Consider the following 17,626-nt stretch of genomic DNA (forward strand, 5'->3'; position numbering starts at 1 on the left):
AGTGGTTTTTTAGAAACCAAGACCTGGTCTCAGGGTACACTCATTGCTAATAGCAATATCACTGCTTCTAGGCGCTTTTAGCAGACAGATAATAAAAATTATATCCAACTTAAGAAAAACAATATATTTCCCAAGACAGCATGTGGCCAAAACATATTTAACAGAAATATTCACACACACACAAAAAAGCTGTTTTGTGAAATGCTCTTAACTACTGGTTAACTGTCCCTTTTAAACCTTGTATACATTTTTCTTCTAGTACACAGTAAGCTAGTCATACAAATCTTTCAATTTTGTGAAAACAAAGCCCACACAAAACTGTAATTTGATCATTTAAGGTGTAGAAGTGAAAGCTGGGAGAACCTATTTTCCAAAAGTAAGAGTAAAGAGGATTTACCAAAGCTCAAGAATAATTAGTATTTGAAAAATAAGAGAATATAGAGAGCTTTAAGCCATTTTTTCTTCTAATATTACAAAAAAATACAAAAGTTAGTAAGTTGATGAGAGGAGAGAGATTACTCTGCTTGGAATACTAACTCTGTTGCCACTCCTTCACTCCCACAAGAACACCTGGAATACTCTGAGGGCGTGAGCACCTGTGTGAACACTTGGAGACTTACACATCACTGCTCATCAGAGCCAGACGGGCTGATAATAAGCCAGTCAAGTGGGACAGAATACACCCTAAAATTGTTTTCGTTTTCCTGTTTCTCGGATCATTCAATTTTATCACAGAACCCCTTAAGTAACCATGTAACCTAAGCAGCATTTACTAAACATCTACTAGATGTTCCCCCCAAACACACCTCCTCTTTGACTTTCCAGGAAGTCCTTCAATCCCTCTCCTTTCACTGACTCTATCACCTTTCTTCCTCCTCATCTCACTTCATTCCCGACCCTCTGTAGATCTCACAGTACATCAGTTCAGCCACCCTCTTGGCACAATCCTTTTTTCCTTTTTTTTTTGTTAATTGGGGTATAGTCGTTTTATAATGTTGTATTAGTTTCTACTGTACAGTGGAGTTCCCTGTGCTATACAGCAGGTTCTCATTAGTTATCTATTTTATACATATTAGTGTATATATGTCAGTCCCAATATCCCAATTCATCTTACCCTCCTTTTACCCCCTTGGTGTCCATATCTTGGCAGAATCCTTAATCTCAGGCATAACAGAAGCTGTCTACAGCTCTCACATCACTAATTATACTCTCTTATATCTTCAATCTCCCTTTCCTTTAGTTCATAAAGTTCTCATATATCGTGCATGTAAAAAAAAAACTTCACCTTTTTAAAAAAAATCCAAGCATCTAAAAGAAAAGCTTTTCCTCCCATTTATTCAACTAACTGCAATCTGGACGTCTTCCTGAATTTTTCCCTCTTCTTCACACAAAAAGTGAATTTGTGATTACTCTTTCCTGTATTCCTCTATTCCTCCTCACTCCATCTGCCTGAGTTCAGCCCGTGTCTGTAACGATACCTAAACCCCAGAATTCTGCTATTGATCTTAAGTGTCCTGCGCTCACACCGTCCATCCTCTGGAGTCCCCATGCTTCCCTCCTGACTCAGTTCACTCTTACCCATCAAGATCTAGCTCAAAAATCTCCTCCTTGGGGGACTTCCCTGGTGGTCCAGTGGTTAAGACTCTGCGCTTCCAATGCAGGGGGTGAGGGTTCGATCCCTGGTCGAGAAACTAAGATCCCACATGCAGTGGGGCCAGAAAAAACATATCCTCCTCTGTGAAGTCTTCCTGACCCCCACAAATAGGGTTGGTCAGTTCGTTCCGACACCACTTCATCTATGCGTTTATACATCAGATCACACTTTAACATAATTAACTGATAACATGTCTATTTCCCCTTCTAAACTGTGAGTGCCTTGAAGTCAATGCTTGCTTTTTAACCCATCATTTTATCCTCTCTGCCTATCATTCCAACAGGTGCTCAATAAATCCTGGTGAATAAATGAAATTTAAAAGTAGAATAAAGAATGAGATTATAATCTCATGCAAATAATATAAGCTTGAATATTAAAACACGTTCCTACCTGGTAACTAACTGTTTTCCTTCCATTGCTTCCAGTCTGAGGTAAGGTCAGCGGTCCAGATACTATCCAGACGTCCTCAAACCTCTCTGTCAGTTCTCGACAGTACATTTCTATTCTGAGAAACAAAGCAAAAAGATGTGTGATATTCTCACACGTAAATGTAGAAAAAGCAGCAAACCATATCAAGTCCTTAGGAGAGATACCAAGAATATTAGAGAAATCAATGTAAAGAGAATATAGCACAAAACACTATAAGCATATAAGCAATGTTCTTCCCAGTGTGTTTACTGCATGGAAAAACTTTAAAACTACACGCATTTATACAACTACCTACATTTTCCTGTGTGTGCATTCAATGTACAGTTTATAACTGAAATTTTTTGTTTCCTCATATTTTTCTATGTCCTAGTTCTCAAACTTTTTTCAAGAATTACATATCATTTCAAAAAGTTAATATATTATTTTTATGTAACTACTCCTATTGTAGGACAACTGGGTTTATCCTGACATTTCTTAAATAATGCAATATTGTATTAATTCCTTAGAATAAATTTCAAGGGCCAGAATTACTTTATTGAATAAATATTTTAATGATGCTTGATTATATGTAAAACTAATATTTTTAATGAGATTGTACAAATTTACTCTATAAACTCCAAAATATGACACAGCAGTTTCACAAGAATCTTTAGAACACTGGGAATAATCATTTAAAAACTGTTCTTGCTAATTTATTAGATAAAAATGGCAAGTAGTTTTATTTTTTATTTTTTTAAATAAATTTATTTATTTTTATTTTCGGCTGCATTGGGTCTTTGTTGCTGTGCGTGGGCTTTTCTCTAGTTGAGGCAAGCGGGGGCTACTCTTCATTGTGGTGCGCGGGCTTCTCACTGGGTGGCTTCTCTTGTTGCAGAGCACAGGCGCTAGGCACACAGACTTCAGTAGTTGTGGCACTCGGGCTCAGTAGCTGTGGCTCACGGACTCTAGAGCACAGGCTCAGTAGTTGTGGCACACAGGCTCAGTTGCTCCGCGGCATGTGGGATCTTCCCAGAGCAGGGATCGAACCTGTGTCCCCTGCATTGGCAGGTGGATTCTTAACCACTGCACCACCAGGGAAGCCCTGGCAAGTAGTTTTAATATGTACTTTGTTATACTGCAGTTGGAAGCAATTTCTGAGAGGTAACAATGCATGACATTATTCCTGTTTCTGTATCTAAAAAGTAAAATCAACATTACATCTTATAGCATATATGCCCAATTAAAAGTAAAGTTTTCCTCCAAAAAATACATCCCTTGAAAAAGGAAAATGTTAAATGCTTCCGAAGGTATGTAATCAGTCAGAATATGGAAAGAAAACTCTATAGGACAAACATCCCAGATCTTCAACCAATAATTTGTGGGGGCAGGGAGATGAGGAGAAGCCTACAGATTAAAAGGGACTGAAGAGATATATTACCCAAATCTATGTGTGGACTGTGTTAGAATCAACCAAAAAAAAAAAAAAAAAAGGTAAAAACCGGCAGGGAAATTTGAACACTGATTGTAAAATTGTTAATAAGGAATTACTGAATTACTGTTACATTTTTAGGGGCAATGGCAGTACTGTGGTTATATTTTTAAAGAATTCTTATCTTCTAAAAATATATATCAAAATATTTGTGGATAAAATAATATATCTGTGACCTGCTTAAAATAATCTGCGTAGGGGGAAAGAAGGGTATGTAGATAAAACAAATGTGGGCCATGACTGATAATTGTTGAAGTCTTTTTTAGTGTGGGGTGCTCTCTTCATTATTTCAAACCACACAGTAATGTCTGGGGAAAATGCAATAGCATGAAATATTTGTACCGGTTTTAAATGCTTAAAAGATCCCCTGAAAGAACTACATGAAAGCATCAGAAAAATACAGAATGCCCAGATGATTTTATACAGTAGCCCCCCCCATCCACAGAGAATACATTCCAAGACCCTCAGTGAATTTCTGAAACTGCAGACAGTGCCAAATCCTATATACACTATGTTTTTTCCTATACATATATACCTATGATAAAGTTTAATTTATAAATTAGGTATAGTAAGAGATTAACACAATAACTAATAATAAAATAGAACAATTATAACAATATACTGTAATAAAAGTTATATGGGTGTGGTCTCTTTCTCTCTCTCAAAATATCTTATTGTACAAATTTAATGACTTTTCCATCTAAACTAAGCACTTATGCTTAGTGACCGTAACTTTTGCAGCTCGAGATGCAACAGCAAAACTAGCATGAGTTTCTTTTTTCTTCACAGTTTCACAGATAGAAGATTCCCTTTTACCACAGATCTCAACCATCTCAGCATACAATTTTTTTTCTTTCTTAAGTCAACAACTTTTACCTTTTCACTTAAGGGAAGCACTTTACAGCTTCTCTTCAGCAAATCCAAGTTGCTAGCTTCACTACTCTTGCGTTTGCGGGCCATTATTAAGTAAAGTAAGGGTTACTTGAACACAAGCACTATGAAAGCGAGACAATTACTGACCAATGGGGGGAATACGCTGTACAAAGGGAGGATTCACAGACAGGGCAGGACACAGGAGGAGGCGCTGGATTTTATCAGGTTACTCAGCAACGTGCCAATTTAAAACTTATGAATTGTTAATTTCTGGAATTTGCCACTTAATATTTTTGGACTGTGGATGGTGAGTAACAAACCGCAAAAAGCAAAACCATGGATAATGGGGGACTACTGTAGACAGCTTCTATCAAAAACTGGTAATGGTTATGTTCAACGGTACCAAAACTGTTCTTAAAAAGCTCAGCAACTCTTTAAATACAAGTGGAGAAAAATACAGTATCCTCTGCCTATAAACATAGTGTTCTACTGCCTCAGTAATAATATCTTTAGTAGTTTCTTCCAGAACTTGACTTCTGACCAGAGGAAACATGACCAAAATGGCTATGTTTTGAAGTCTATACTTCCAAATCTAGCAAAGAAAACTAGTCCAAAATATTTATCTTCAGTAGTTTCAACATTTGAAAAAACAAAGGCAGAAACAGATGCTAGGCACACATTCTCCTGTCACATCACTCATCTCCCACAGAATCACATTTTAAAAACTCTCACCCCTCACCTGTTCCAATAACCAGCATTATTATCAAAATTCTGAGGCACGATATTAGAAAGGTAAAAGGTTTCAGCCATGGCTTTCTGTGAAAAGAAATAAAAATTGTAACTTGCACTGAAATACCTTTCCCTTTGAGAGAGATTTTACAAAGCAGAGATAACCAGTTCCTCATTCATACCTTAGCTCCAGGCAATTACAGCAACTATCTGTTAAGATAAACGAAAGCCACAGCTACTCCGTGACAGAAAGCTCAATAATGATTATTCAGAATAAGGACTATAACAAAAGAAGTAGTTTGGTGTGCTGCTTTTCTTCAAAATTTATAAAATTCAAACCAGTAATGTAGACTCTATGAACGAAAAATTTCCAGTATAAAGCTAAAAGGTGAATTCTAGTGCTAAGCCTCTGGCAGAGGGTTACAAAGGGCAGCTTTCAGGAGCACAGTAGTATTTAAGTAGTACAGTGCAAACACATTAGTTCAAGAGTGGCACAAAAAAAGTCCTATTCTTCTGAATTTCTAGCCACCATGTGTTCATTCCTCTCACACTTCTGACCTGTAAGCCCAAGGCTCTGTCACTGGATTTCCTTTCATTGATCTACACTGCCAAGGCCACCAAATACCCTCTTGTCAAACCGCGGTTCTCAGCCTTGGATGCACATTGAAATAACCTAGGGAGCTTCAAAAATATCGATGCCTAGGTGTCAACCCCTAGAATTTCTGATTTAACTGCTCTGGGTTACAGGTCTGGGCATCAGGATTTTTTAAAACTTCCCAAGGCAGTTACAATGAGTATCCAAGGTTAAGAACCACTATCTTAATGATAATAATCACCAATTCATGCAATAAATGCCAATGTCAGAAAAGACATTTTCCACCTTTTTTTGGCAGAGAAATTATCCTAAATTAAAGGAGGCTAGAGAGACATGACAACTAAATGTAATACATGATTCATGATTAGATACTGAATCCAAAAAAAAGTTGTAAAGGACATAATTGGGAAAATTTGGCAAATCTGAATGAGAACTGTATACTGGATATTATTGTACAAATATACAAAATGCACTTGCACACATTTCTTGGTATAATGATACACTTGACATATATTCAAATAACCTCATCTTTAGACAATACAATCTCCCGAGCAATCTACTTAGGCATGAAGTGTTACAATGTCTGCAATTCACTGTCCATGGTTTAAAAAAATGCACATATAAAATATATGTATCAGATAGTACAGTTTTTGCTGTACTATCCTCAACTTTTCTACAAGTAAAAATATTTTTGCTGTGTTCTTTTTTCAACTTTTCTACAGGTCTGAAATTTTTCAAGATAAAAATGAGTGAGTAGCTTTAGCTCCTATTGGCTTTCCAATTCCCTTTTGCATAGCATTTAGTTTTCCTCAACCAGTTTAAAAATGTCTGAGCATCTGAGCAAAGAAAGGAAGTGAAGTCAGGAAGAAAAATACAAAATAGGGTACGAAAATTCTCAAGTGCTAGGGTTTGGCTCCTAGGTTTTTAATTTCCAAGTCCCATGGTACACATAATACCAGCCCTGTGTTCCCATCCCTCCCCAAAAATATGCCTACAGATGAGAATTTGTTATCTCCTGCTGGAGCCATGTGGCCTCGTGACCACCCACTGCCAACATAGTCCTCGTTGAAGGCACTGAAGGTTGGAGGGATGTTGGGATCTGGCTTGAATTTACAATGTTTTCTGTCTGCATCACCTGAAGAAAAACACACAAAATGGTAAGTTACCAGTGGACAAATATCCCTCAAGATTCTCTAATCAAGGCAAGCTGCTTGCTGCTGGCTGGTATCTCTCTGAGCAGCTAGTACTTAGCGACAGCACACGTCTCTAGTTCCTGGGACAGTTCGGCTACTTCACCTGAATTTAGCAAGGACTAGTCCAGGAAAGAATGTTTTTCATACAGTGCAGCTATCTCATCTCATATACTTTTGTTTCTGGCCTTTCAAGTTAAAGGGAAAAATCCCTTGGATGGTATCTATGTAAAAGCAATGACCAATCAAATATCTGAGCTGTATAAAAAGCTTAGTTACTAAATACACTCTTGCTTTTTAAAAAAGACGCCCACGGAGACTTCCCTGGAGGTCCAATGGCTAAGGCTCCATGTGGGGTGCGTGGGTGCGATCTCTGCTCAGCAAATTAAGATCCCCCATGCCGCGTGGCTCGGCCACAAAAAAAAAAGACCCCCATGTATTGTATGTTGTACAACGGTATTTGACAAGTTTATACGTACTGAAGTAATGGATATATAGACACAAAACAATCTGTTCTGGGCAGGCACAGCCTAGAGGAGGGAGAGAGTGCCTCTGATATCTTGCTTACTGCCTCTTAAGCCATGACAAAACAAACACTTAGGTTATGAGGTCAATCCAGAAACTCCTGACACAAAATATCTGAGCACCACACAGGAGAGACAAAATCTCAATTTTACTTATATTCTGATACCTCCAGAATAGTTTGCCACCGTGGACATCAGCGAATCCTAACACTATGTTTTCCACTGTCATTAGGACAGGCCTTGTTAAACTATAAAAATTATGAGGACAAATGGAATATACTCAGGCTGCTACTCAAAAAAGTGTAAAACGGGGATTAATGAAGTTACTGATTCTAATGTCATTTCATTCAGTCAAGAAAAAAATTAAATTATCAGACCCCAAGGTTCAGAGTAAAGTATCTAATGTCTAGCTTCTTAGAATCACCCCATAAAAAAAAATAATAATAACTGTAAACAGAGAATTACTAGTAAACTTCTCTAAGTGTCATTACCATTGGAATCACTTCCTGGTATGTCTGGTTTTCTTTATCTGGTGCTCACTGCCCTTGAAAAATCATTTGAGGGTGGGGGAGGGGGGAATTCCCTGGTGGCGCAGTCGTTAAGAATCCGCCTGCCAATGCAGGGGACACGGGTTCGAGCCTTGGTCCAAGAAAATCCCACATGCTGCGCAGCAACTAAGTCCGTGCGCCACAACTACTGAGCCTGCGCTCCAGAGCCCGAGAGCCACAACTACTGAGCCCTTGCGCCTAGAGCCCATGCTCCGCAACAAGAGAAGCCACCGCAATGAGAAGCCCGTGCACCGCAACGAAGAGTAGCCCCCGCTCACATCTAGAGAAAGCCCACATGCAGCAACAAAAACGCAACGCAGCCAAAAATAAATTTAAAAAAAGAAAAAGAAAAATCATTTGTGGGAATTTCCAAAATCCTAGGATGAAGATGCCTTCCTGAAGAGAGGATGTAAACTTACTTCTGTCCAGTGTCTGGAGGCATTAGCAGTGGAGGACCACAGTAAAGCAAGCTCAGGGTTTAAGGTTCCTTGATCTGTACAGGCTACATGGCTTTGGGCTACAAGTCTGCATGACAGCCAGTTTGTGGCCTCAACTTCTCTAGAACAAACTTTTTATTTTCCTTTTTGATCCTTGTCTGCTCAGTGCCAAGGCAACCTTCCGTGTAGTTCCCTATGGTGGGCAGGCAAGTAAGTTCTGGTTCACCCATCCCCGAGGGTGCAGCCCTCTGGGGTTCCAGATTAATGTGGGAAGGGTCTCCTGTAAGATAATCTACCTTGGGTGAGCCCTAGGTCTTGCCTTCAGTCCCCCTCACCCCATAAGGCTGCAGAACCAAAGGCAATGTGGCTTTGGTTTACCAGGGCCATCCTTACCCCTCTGGATTCTGGCGTTCCCCCAAATATTGGCCTGGCAAAGAAAGCTCTACTATCATGTTGCCTCTTCATGTTTTGTTTGTTTGTTTTTAAAGCCAGGATCAGAAGCCAGGAATCTGGCTTCTGAGACTTTTTTTTTTTTTTTTGCTGCGCTGGGTCTTCGTTGGGGCACGTGGGCTTCTCTCTAGTTGCGGTGTACGGGCTCCAGAGCGCGTGGGCTTAGCTGCCCCGCGGCATGTGGGATCTTGGTTCCCCAACCAGGGATCAAACCCGGGTTTTTTTTGGTGATTTTTTTAGTGATTTTTTTTTATATATACTTTTTATATACTGCTAATAACATTTCTTGTTGCTTTTAGCAGGAGAGTTAATCTAAATAACTTAGTCTGTCATAACTAAAACAGAAGATGCTTTACACTAAAATAAGTAAATCACAGGTATATTGCTTCTTGTTTTCAAATATTAGCTCTATTTTACCTCCTCAAAATTACACAGCTCATGTGATTTACAATATGAAACAGTGCTTTTCTTACAGCAAGATAAAATTAGTAAAGCTGAAATTCCATCTTGGGAAAACTTTTGTATTTAAGGAAATTTATCAGGCTTGAGACTAAATCAAGTGAGTTTCTCTTGATGTAAATTCATAATCAATTTCACCTATGATAAAGTTTATGCTTACATCAGTTTCCTTCTAGCAGCAAGCATATTCCAAGCCTCCTGCTATTCTGCTGGTTAATGTGTACTCTATAAAGGCACACACTCATCTTAATATCAGCATTTTAATATATTTAAGCATAGCATGCACTGTAAAGCAATGGAGAAATAATCTGTGGGCCATATAGCAAATTAACAGGCAAAAAAGAGAATGGGAATAAAACAACTATGACAAAAAGTAATATCCTTAATATAAAAACGAACTCCTACAAAATTCAAAAAAGAATATCCTTGGGACTTCCCTGGTGGTCCAGTGGGTAAGACTCCACGCTCCCAATGCAGGGGGCCCGGGTTTGATCCCTGGTCAGGTAACTAGATCCCGCATGCACGCTGCAACAAAGTCTGCATGCTGCAACTAAGACCCCACATGACACAACTAAAGATCCTGCATGCCTCAACTAAGACCCAATGCAGCCAAAATAAATAAATATTAAAAAAAAGAATATCCCTATTGAAAATCGTAAAGAAAAATTCACAAAGAAAGAATAATTCACAAAATATTAACCCTCACTGGTAATCAATAAACGCAAATAAAATCAACTAATAAATTGGTAAAGCTCAATAATGCTCATTATGTGTGAGGGCTGGGAGAGACAGGACAAATAATGATGGTGGGAGTGTAAATTGGAGTAGGCTACCTAGAAGCTAATCTGACATTGAATAGCAAGATCTGGTCATCTTAATTACAGGAACGCACCAAGAAACTTAAGGACACGTGAACAGGCTCACACACCTGCCTGCCTCTCCAGTCTCATTTCACATCACGTTCTCCCTTGCTACAGCCACACTGGCCGCCTTTGAGTTCCATAACCGAACCAAACTCTTCACACTGGGGCCTTTAAAGATGCAACTGTGCTTCTCGTTCCCTGCCTGGAACGCTCTTCTCCATACCCCCGCTGCCCACCCAACTCCTCTGCCTGAGTGACTGCCATCCACTCTTCAGGCCACTTTCTCAAAGAAGCCTCGCTAATCAGTATCAGGTGCTCCTGTTATAATCTCCCAACGTATTCTCTACTGTTCCTTAATTATACTATCCCAACTTGCAATGATTTTTCCTTCAGAACAGTTATTGCCAATTGTAATTATACATTTATGATTAATTGATAGGTCCACCCACCCCCTCCCCAATTCAAAGTCCCTTGTGGGTAGAGACCATCTACTCTGGTCACTGATATAACCCCAAGGCTCAGCACAGTGCCATGCACAAGTAGGCACTTAAAAAGCATTTGTGGGCAGGCCCCGGTGCAGACCTGGCCAAGTCCAAGAACCACACCATGCACAACCAGTCCCAAAAGCAGCACAGAAACGGCATCAAGGAACCCCGATCACAATATGAATCTCTTAAGGGGGTGGGCCCCAAGTTCCTGAGGAACATGAGCTTTGCCAAGAAGCACAACAACAAGGGCCTGAAGAAGATGCAGGCCAACAACGCCAAGGCCCTAAGTGCACATGCTGAGGCTATAAAGGCTTTCGTAAAGGGACTTCCCTGGTGGCGCAGAGGTTAAGAATCTGCCTGCCAATGCAGGGCACACGGGTTCGAGGCCGTGTCTGGGAAGATCCCACATGCCGCAGAGCAACTACGCCCGTGCGCCACAACTACTGAACCTGTGCTCTGAAGCCCGCTAGCCTAGAGCCTGTGCTCCACAACAAGAGAAGCCACCGCCATGAGAAGCCCTCGCACCACAATGACGAGTAGCCCCCGCTCGCCACAACTAAAGAAAGCCTGCGTGCAGCAACAAAGACCCAACACAGCCAAAATTAAATAATAAATTAATTAATTTTTAAAAAAAAAGGCTCTTGTAAAGCCCAAGGAGGTCAAGCCCAAGATCCCAACAGGCGGCAGCCACAAGCTTAGTCGACTTGTCTACATTATTCACCCCAAGCTCAGGAAACGTGCTCATGCCCGCATCGCCAAAGGTTTCTGGCTCTGCCGGCCAAAGTCCGAGGCCAAGGCTCAAACCAAGGCCAAGGCTGCAGGTGCAGCTGCTGCTCCAGCTCAAGCTCCCAAAGGTGCCCAGAACCCCACAAAGGCTCTGGAGTAGAGACCATTGTCTGCCAATGTGAGGACAGAAGGACTGGTGTGACCCCTGGCTGCTGTCTGCATGGGGCTGGTGTCCTCCTGTGCTATTTGTACAAATAAACCTGAGGCAGGAAAAAAAAAAAAAAAAAGCATTTGTGGACGTAATGAATGAGTGGTGCTCATTGCAACAATATTTATGACAAAGCCTCCAATTCATGTGTCAAGATACAGATCCTCTCAACCCCTGAGACAGCCTGGAAGGGTCTAGGGCACCCTGGTTGCCAGGCAGGGTCCATTTATCTAGTGAGTCAGACAAACACCATCATTTTCTAAATGTGCTGCAAAGTAGAAATGGTTGAAATTATTAATAATCCTCGTTTTAAATTTGGAAATGTCTTTCATCAACGCCTTTGCTTCTAACCACCTACCCGTTATCTTGCTCTTGGAAATATGTTCAAGAACCCATCTAGGCACCCGCTTTGACTGATCATAAGACAAGGCATGGTTAGTGTAGCACCTCGTCTCTGTTCCAGTTAAAGGGAATCCAAATTGTTCTAAGACAGCCCTTTCTGAAGAACCTAAAAATGAAAAACGGGAAAAAAATAACAGTTAGTGACTATTATTAGGAATAAAAAATTATAAGGAAGGGGGTAAGACAAAGGACTGACTCAACAATTTAATCAAGCAGGTGATCTCTTTTTGCTATTACTTATAAAGCAAAGAAAAGAGACAGTAGGCAAAATACTGGTTTTGCCTATAATCAGTTGTATAGTTCTATCCAGGTAAACTGTAGCTATTTCATTAACTATTCTTTTTTTAATTAAAAAAATTTTTTTTTATTTTTCCAATTTATTTTCTAATTTATTTATTTTCTTATTGATTGATTGATGTGTTGGGTCTTCTTTGCTGCCTGCGGGCTTTCTCTAGTTGCGGGGAGGTGCGCAGGCTTCTCAATGAGGTGGCTTCTTTTGTTGCTAGAGCGCAGGCTCAGTAGCTGTGGCGCACAGGCTTAGCTGCCCCGCGGCACATGTGGGATCTTCTTTGACCAGGGCTTGAACCCGTGTCCCCTAGCACTGGCAGGCAGATTCTTAACCACTGCGCCACCAGGGAAGTACCTCATTAACTGTTAAATAAGGACCTGATCTTGCTGGTCTTTCAATCTCTGCCCCACAAAGTACAGTGTATACAAAAGCAGCAAAGGAAAAACTCCTGTCATTACTAGTCATTGATATGATTAAATGTGAGACAGCCTACATACTTATTATGTTCTAAGAGTTAATGTGGGAACAAAAGCACAGCCTTTTAAATTTTTTTAAAAGACCGTCGTTCAGGGGCTTCCCTGGTGGTGCAGTGGTTTAGAATCTGCCTGCCAATGCAGGGGACACGGGTTCAAGCCCTGGTCTGGGAAGATCCCACATGCCGTGGAGCAACTAAGCCCGTGCGCCACGGCTGCTGAGCCTGTGACCCCGCATGCTACAACTACTGAAGCCCGTGCGCCTAGAGCTGGTGCTCTGCAACAAGAGAAGCCACTGCAATGAGAAGTCCGCGCACCGCAACGAAGAGTAGCCCCCGCTCGCCGCAACTAGAGAAAGCCCGTGTGGAGGAACGAAGGCCCAATGCAGCCAAAAAAACAAAAAAAAAAGACCATCGTTCATTGACACTCTTCCTCAGTGTTCTGGTACTGAAGCAGAGATATGTGCTGCAGCAAAACAGTGGTAAAACTGGTATTGCTTCTCCTAGTGGGAGAAACCAAGCACGCACGGAACAGAGTCGGTTTCCAAATAATTCTCTCTTGATGCGCTCTCCAGGCTTCAACCCACCAGAGTTGCTCTCTTCCTAAATGCCAAGTATCAGGAGGAGCAAGTTAAATTAGTGTATCCGAGACAGAAAGAAACGAGCATGAGCTCATTTACTTTGTCAAATATAAGGTACACCTGGTAACCTGCGGATTTACATACTTTGAAGAAGGGCCAGCAGGTATTCTTCATTTGAACGATGATAAATTGAGGACAGTTAACTGATGTGCTAAAACTATGTGTTCATTCGTTCATTCATCCATACGTACTGGATGCCAATTATGTACCAGGTTCCGGGCTGGTGGAGAACAAAACTGACACCGTCCGAGCGCTTATGGAGCTAACAATCTAGGGGAGGACATAGACAATTAAAACACACATGTCGGGGTACTATATCCCCAGGGGGAAGGAAGTACACGGAGCAGGCAGGTGAGACGCAACGCGGGGAGAGGAAGCCGAGCAGGGAGATTGCACGGCAGACGACCAAGGGCCTGGCGAGTGGAGACAGCGCGCGTCCATGGTTACGGCTCCTGACCGAGGTAGCAGCCCGGGCCCGAGACCTGGGGGTCCACACACTTACCGTCCGGCTCCCTCACCGCCAACGCTGGCTCAGCGTCCTGACTCCGGAGGAACTGCACGACAGTTAGCCCGGTTCCCACAGCGCCCGCGACGGCTCCAGCCACGAAGCCACTCAAAAAGCGTCGGGAGCGTCGGAAGCGGGAGGCAAAAGCTCTGGCAACCATCTTGCCCGAGACGCTAGCGGTTTGCCTTAGCGCATGCGCACTCCAAGTCAGCCGCCTGAAAGCCAATCGCAACCGCGGGACCAAGACACGCATGCGCTACCTGGCGTCGCTGGCCCTGAGCCTCTCAGGAGACGCCGGAGGGCAGAGCGCAAGCGCGCGCCCCCTGGTGACAAACCTGGAGGCCCAGGCGCGTCCCGGCTCCATCCCTGGTCCCCTGGGCCGGGTGATGGGTGAGAGCATGACGCCTTGAAGGCTCAGTATGTGCATATACAGTCCTGAGAAGAAAATACTCCTAGTCCCGTTTAATAGGTGAGTAAACCACTTGCGCATGCTTACGCTAAGGTTCTCAGAACCGAGATTCCAACTTAGGTCTGATTCTAAAACCTGTGCCTCATTGGATGGCCTCATGACACGTGGCTTTGAAATCGCATGGTACACAAATCGTAACTTCTAAAGATAGCTTTGCATCTCCTAAGGAGTTTCTTGTCAAGACAGTACTCCATGGTGGTTTAGGACCCTGAATCAGAGCACAGGGATTTGGATCCCCACTCAACCACTTTCTACCTTTCTCTTTCCTCTTTTTAAAACGGGAATAATAATAGTAATAATAATAATACTTATTAGACCATAGGGTTCTTGTGAGGATTAAAGGAGATTAACCATGTAAAAGCATTTAGGGAAGAACCTGGGGCATGTCGTTAAGTGCTCTGTTAATATTAGCAATTTTTATTTAGGCAGCTCTACTTTATCTTTATCGAATGTGGAATCCGGGTTGCTGAATGCCTGCTGTCAAAGGAAGGTTATATGTTTTATGCACTCCCACTCACAAATAAATAGGTCTTCTTCATTTGGCAGCATAATAATCTCCAGCATTCTATGTGGATTTAGTTCACTAAGCAGGAGGCCATTTCTAACAACCAACTTAAGTGTAGACATTGTTTTGGACTTCCCTGGTGGCGCAGTGGTTGACAGTCCACCTGCCGATGCAGGGGACACGGGTTCGTGCCCCGGTCCGGGAAGATTCCACATGCTGCGGAGCGGCTGGGCCCGTGAGCCATGGCCGCTGAGCCTGCGCGTCCGGAGCCTGTGCTCCGCAACGGGAGAGGCCACAGCAGAGAGAGGCCTGTGCACCGCAAAAAAAAAAAAAAAAAAAAAAAAAAAAAATGTATACGTTGTTTTGACAGCTTCATGGCTCCATACGCCCTCCCAGGAATACCTGTCATGAAGTCATTTTGTATAATCCCCAGGGCTTCTGACACTAACTGGTTGAGCTAAGTCAACCAGAGTCTTCCTAAGGATTTTCGATCTGGTACTTTCTCCAGATAGCAAAGCTGTGACATATGGAACTCCCGCTCTGTCTACAGCCTTTTTTCTTGCTAAGTAGACAAAGAGTAGATGCATCTGGCCTTGCACAGAACACCAGTGGAACAAATGCTGAGACACGGGTGAAGGCGTGCCATGCTGACCCCAGCTTCCAAGGCTCCTGAAGAAGCCCAGACACATCCTACCTTTACCCAAGGCTTGGCTGGCCACTTGCCCCAGGATCCTTCCAGCAAAGCCCCCTTTTTGTTTCATGGTGTCTGGCACGTGCAATCAAGAGTCCAGACGAATACAACCAGGCAACACTGGTATCTGTAGGTTTCAAAGCTGCTTTGACAGCTTCCATCAGAATTTACTAAATACATACATTCACTTAAGAGGTAGTTCTCAAGGCCCTCCTAAGTGCCATGCACTGTGCTAAGCACCAGAAAGAGAGGAATGGTGGGTGACTCTTCCTCTCCCACATCCTGTACTTGGAAACAACAGTGAACCCCACACTGGGCCGCAAGAGTCAAGAATTAGAAAAGTCTGCCTGACTCTGGGTAGGGTACCTCCTCTGGGCCCGTTTGTCCACCTTTAAAATGAAGGACCAGTAGTTTTAAAACTGTCATCAGGGGAACCCTAGTATTCCATAGGGGTGCTTGAGAATTAAGGGAAGGAGTGGGAGGGCAGGCTGAATGGCCCCTGAGCCCTCTTCTACTTGCTAACTTGGGCAAGCCTGCTTTTATGAACCGGCTTCTCTGTCCTTTTTTTTTTTTTTTTTTTAACTGAAAGAATCCCTTTGCTGAAGAGAAAGCAACCAGATGGTCCCTGCAGTCCGACCTTCCAGTGTTGCTAGCGCTAAGGTCTTCATTCAAAAATGTTAGCCTTTTGTCTTCCTCTCCTTCTCATCAAGGGCACTCACTAATAAAAGGTGAACTTTCTAACTCTGAGAGGACAAAATGGATCAAAAACTGGACAACTCGTTCCTAAATAGAGGGCCCCTTCATCAAAAATTGTTCCAAAGAGATCCAAGCAGGTTATATTTAATCTTCATAATGAACAGTGAATAAAAAGGCATTGACACCACCAGAAGGATTCAAAGCAATTGTTTCTCCACTTAGCAAATATTAGTCAGAGGCCAAAAAAAATCTTTTATGTTACTGCAGAAAGCAGTGAGGTGATTTCTGCGTCTTTCCTGTTTTATTAGGCAGTAGAGACTATAATTATTTTATTAGCAGGGAACCATGTTTGCATCTAGTGAGATAACTCAGGAGCTCCCAAACGGGAGATCTGGCTTGCTGATTCAGATCTGGGGTGGTGCTCCATCACTGTATTTTTTTAACAGCTCAGCAAGTGACCCAGCTACTCAGCCATGTTTGGAAATGGCAGCGCTTGTATTCTCAGTAGTCCTGAATATAACTTTTCTAGGTTTCTCTGCTGCACTTACAAAAATATTGCTCAGGGCTGTCTGCAAAGTATAGGATTGGGGAGCAGGGTTGTGTGTGTGGGGATCTTGGGGATTTGGAAAATAACACCCCTGTCCTGCAGGAACATACCCAAAGTCCCAGGACAGTCCATTAAGGAGAAGCCCACAGTGTCTCCAACTAAGTCCTGAGCTTCTGAAGGGCAGACCTGGAGACCTGTGCTTAGGTCCACCCACAGATCCTTGACAGCCTAGGTATCGGCCATTAACTGCATGTCGTCCAAGCAGGAATTCACGGAGGTGCTCAAGGTGGCCCTGTAAGTGGGAGAACAAAACCCCCTGCTGTGTGATTAAGAGAGACAACAGGATTTTTTTAATTATTATTATTATTTTATTTTCATATACAAAAAGATAAAACTTGAAACAGTTCTAGATTTTTCCTCCTATCTGTTGGGGTGTGGCTGCTTCTTCACACAGGGGGAAAAAACTACATTCACATCGGTTTATTTGAGGACCCAGTGCAGAGTTCAAGCAGCAAAACCCCAACTTAGCAGATCTAATTCCAAACTTGACACTCATTTCTAAAATTACCACAGTAAAAAGGAACAAAGATCCACTGCAAATGAATGAACTATGATACAATGTTCTCTCCAAAATGTCTTCATTTTGCAACTGTAATTACATGGATGTCTGCTTTAGGCCATTTTAGATGTGTGCGGGTATATAATATATATATATGTGTGTTTATATATATATATATATATATATATATATATGTATAAATATATATA

General features: G+C 42.1%; 1 protein-coding gene and 1 pseudogene across 1 annotated transcript in view; one reads left to right on the forward strand and one right to left on the reverse strand.

Moving 5' to 3' along the window:
• Nucleotides 1–14,110, reverse strand: part of EXOG (exo/endonuclease G) — a 23,575-nt gene extending 9,465 nt beyond the window's left edge. Inside the window, exons 1-5 of the mRNA XM_007462684.1 lie at nt 13,948–14,110; nt 12,000–12,149; nt 6,744–6,883; nt 5,164–5,240; nt 2,045–2,159 (exon numbers count right to left, since the gene is read on the reverse strand). Of these exons, the coding sequence (XP_007462746.1) occupies nt 2,045–2,159; nt 5,164–5,240; nt 6,744–6,883; nt 12,000–12,149; nt 13,948–14,110 (645 nt within the window). The remainder of the gene's footprint in view (nt 1–2,044; nt 2,160–5,163; nt 5,241–6,743; nt 6,884–11,999; nt 12,150–13,947) is intronic.
• LOC103071402 (60S ribosomal protein L29 pseudogene) lies at nt 7,288–11,593 on the forward strand (annotated as a pseudogene).
• Nucleotides 14,111–17,626: the final 3,516 nt, after the last annotated feature.

This window comes from Lipotes vexillifer, unplaced genomic scaffold, assembly GCF_000442215.2.
Source record: "Lipotes vexillifer unplaced genomic scaffold, Lipotes_vexillifer_v1.1 scaffold539, whole genome shotgun sequence".
Classification (NCBI taxonomy): domain Eukaryota; kingdom Metazoa; phylum Chordata; class Mammalia; order Artiodactyla; family Lipotidae; genus Lipotes; species Lipotes vexillifer.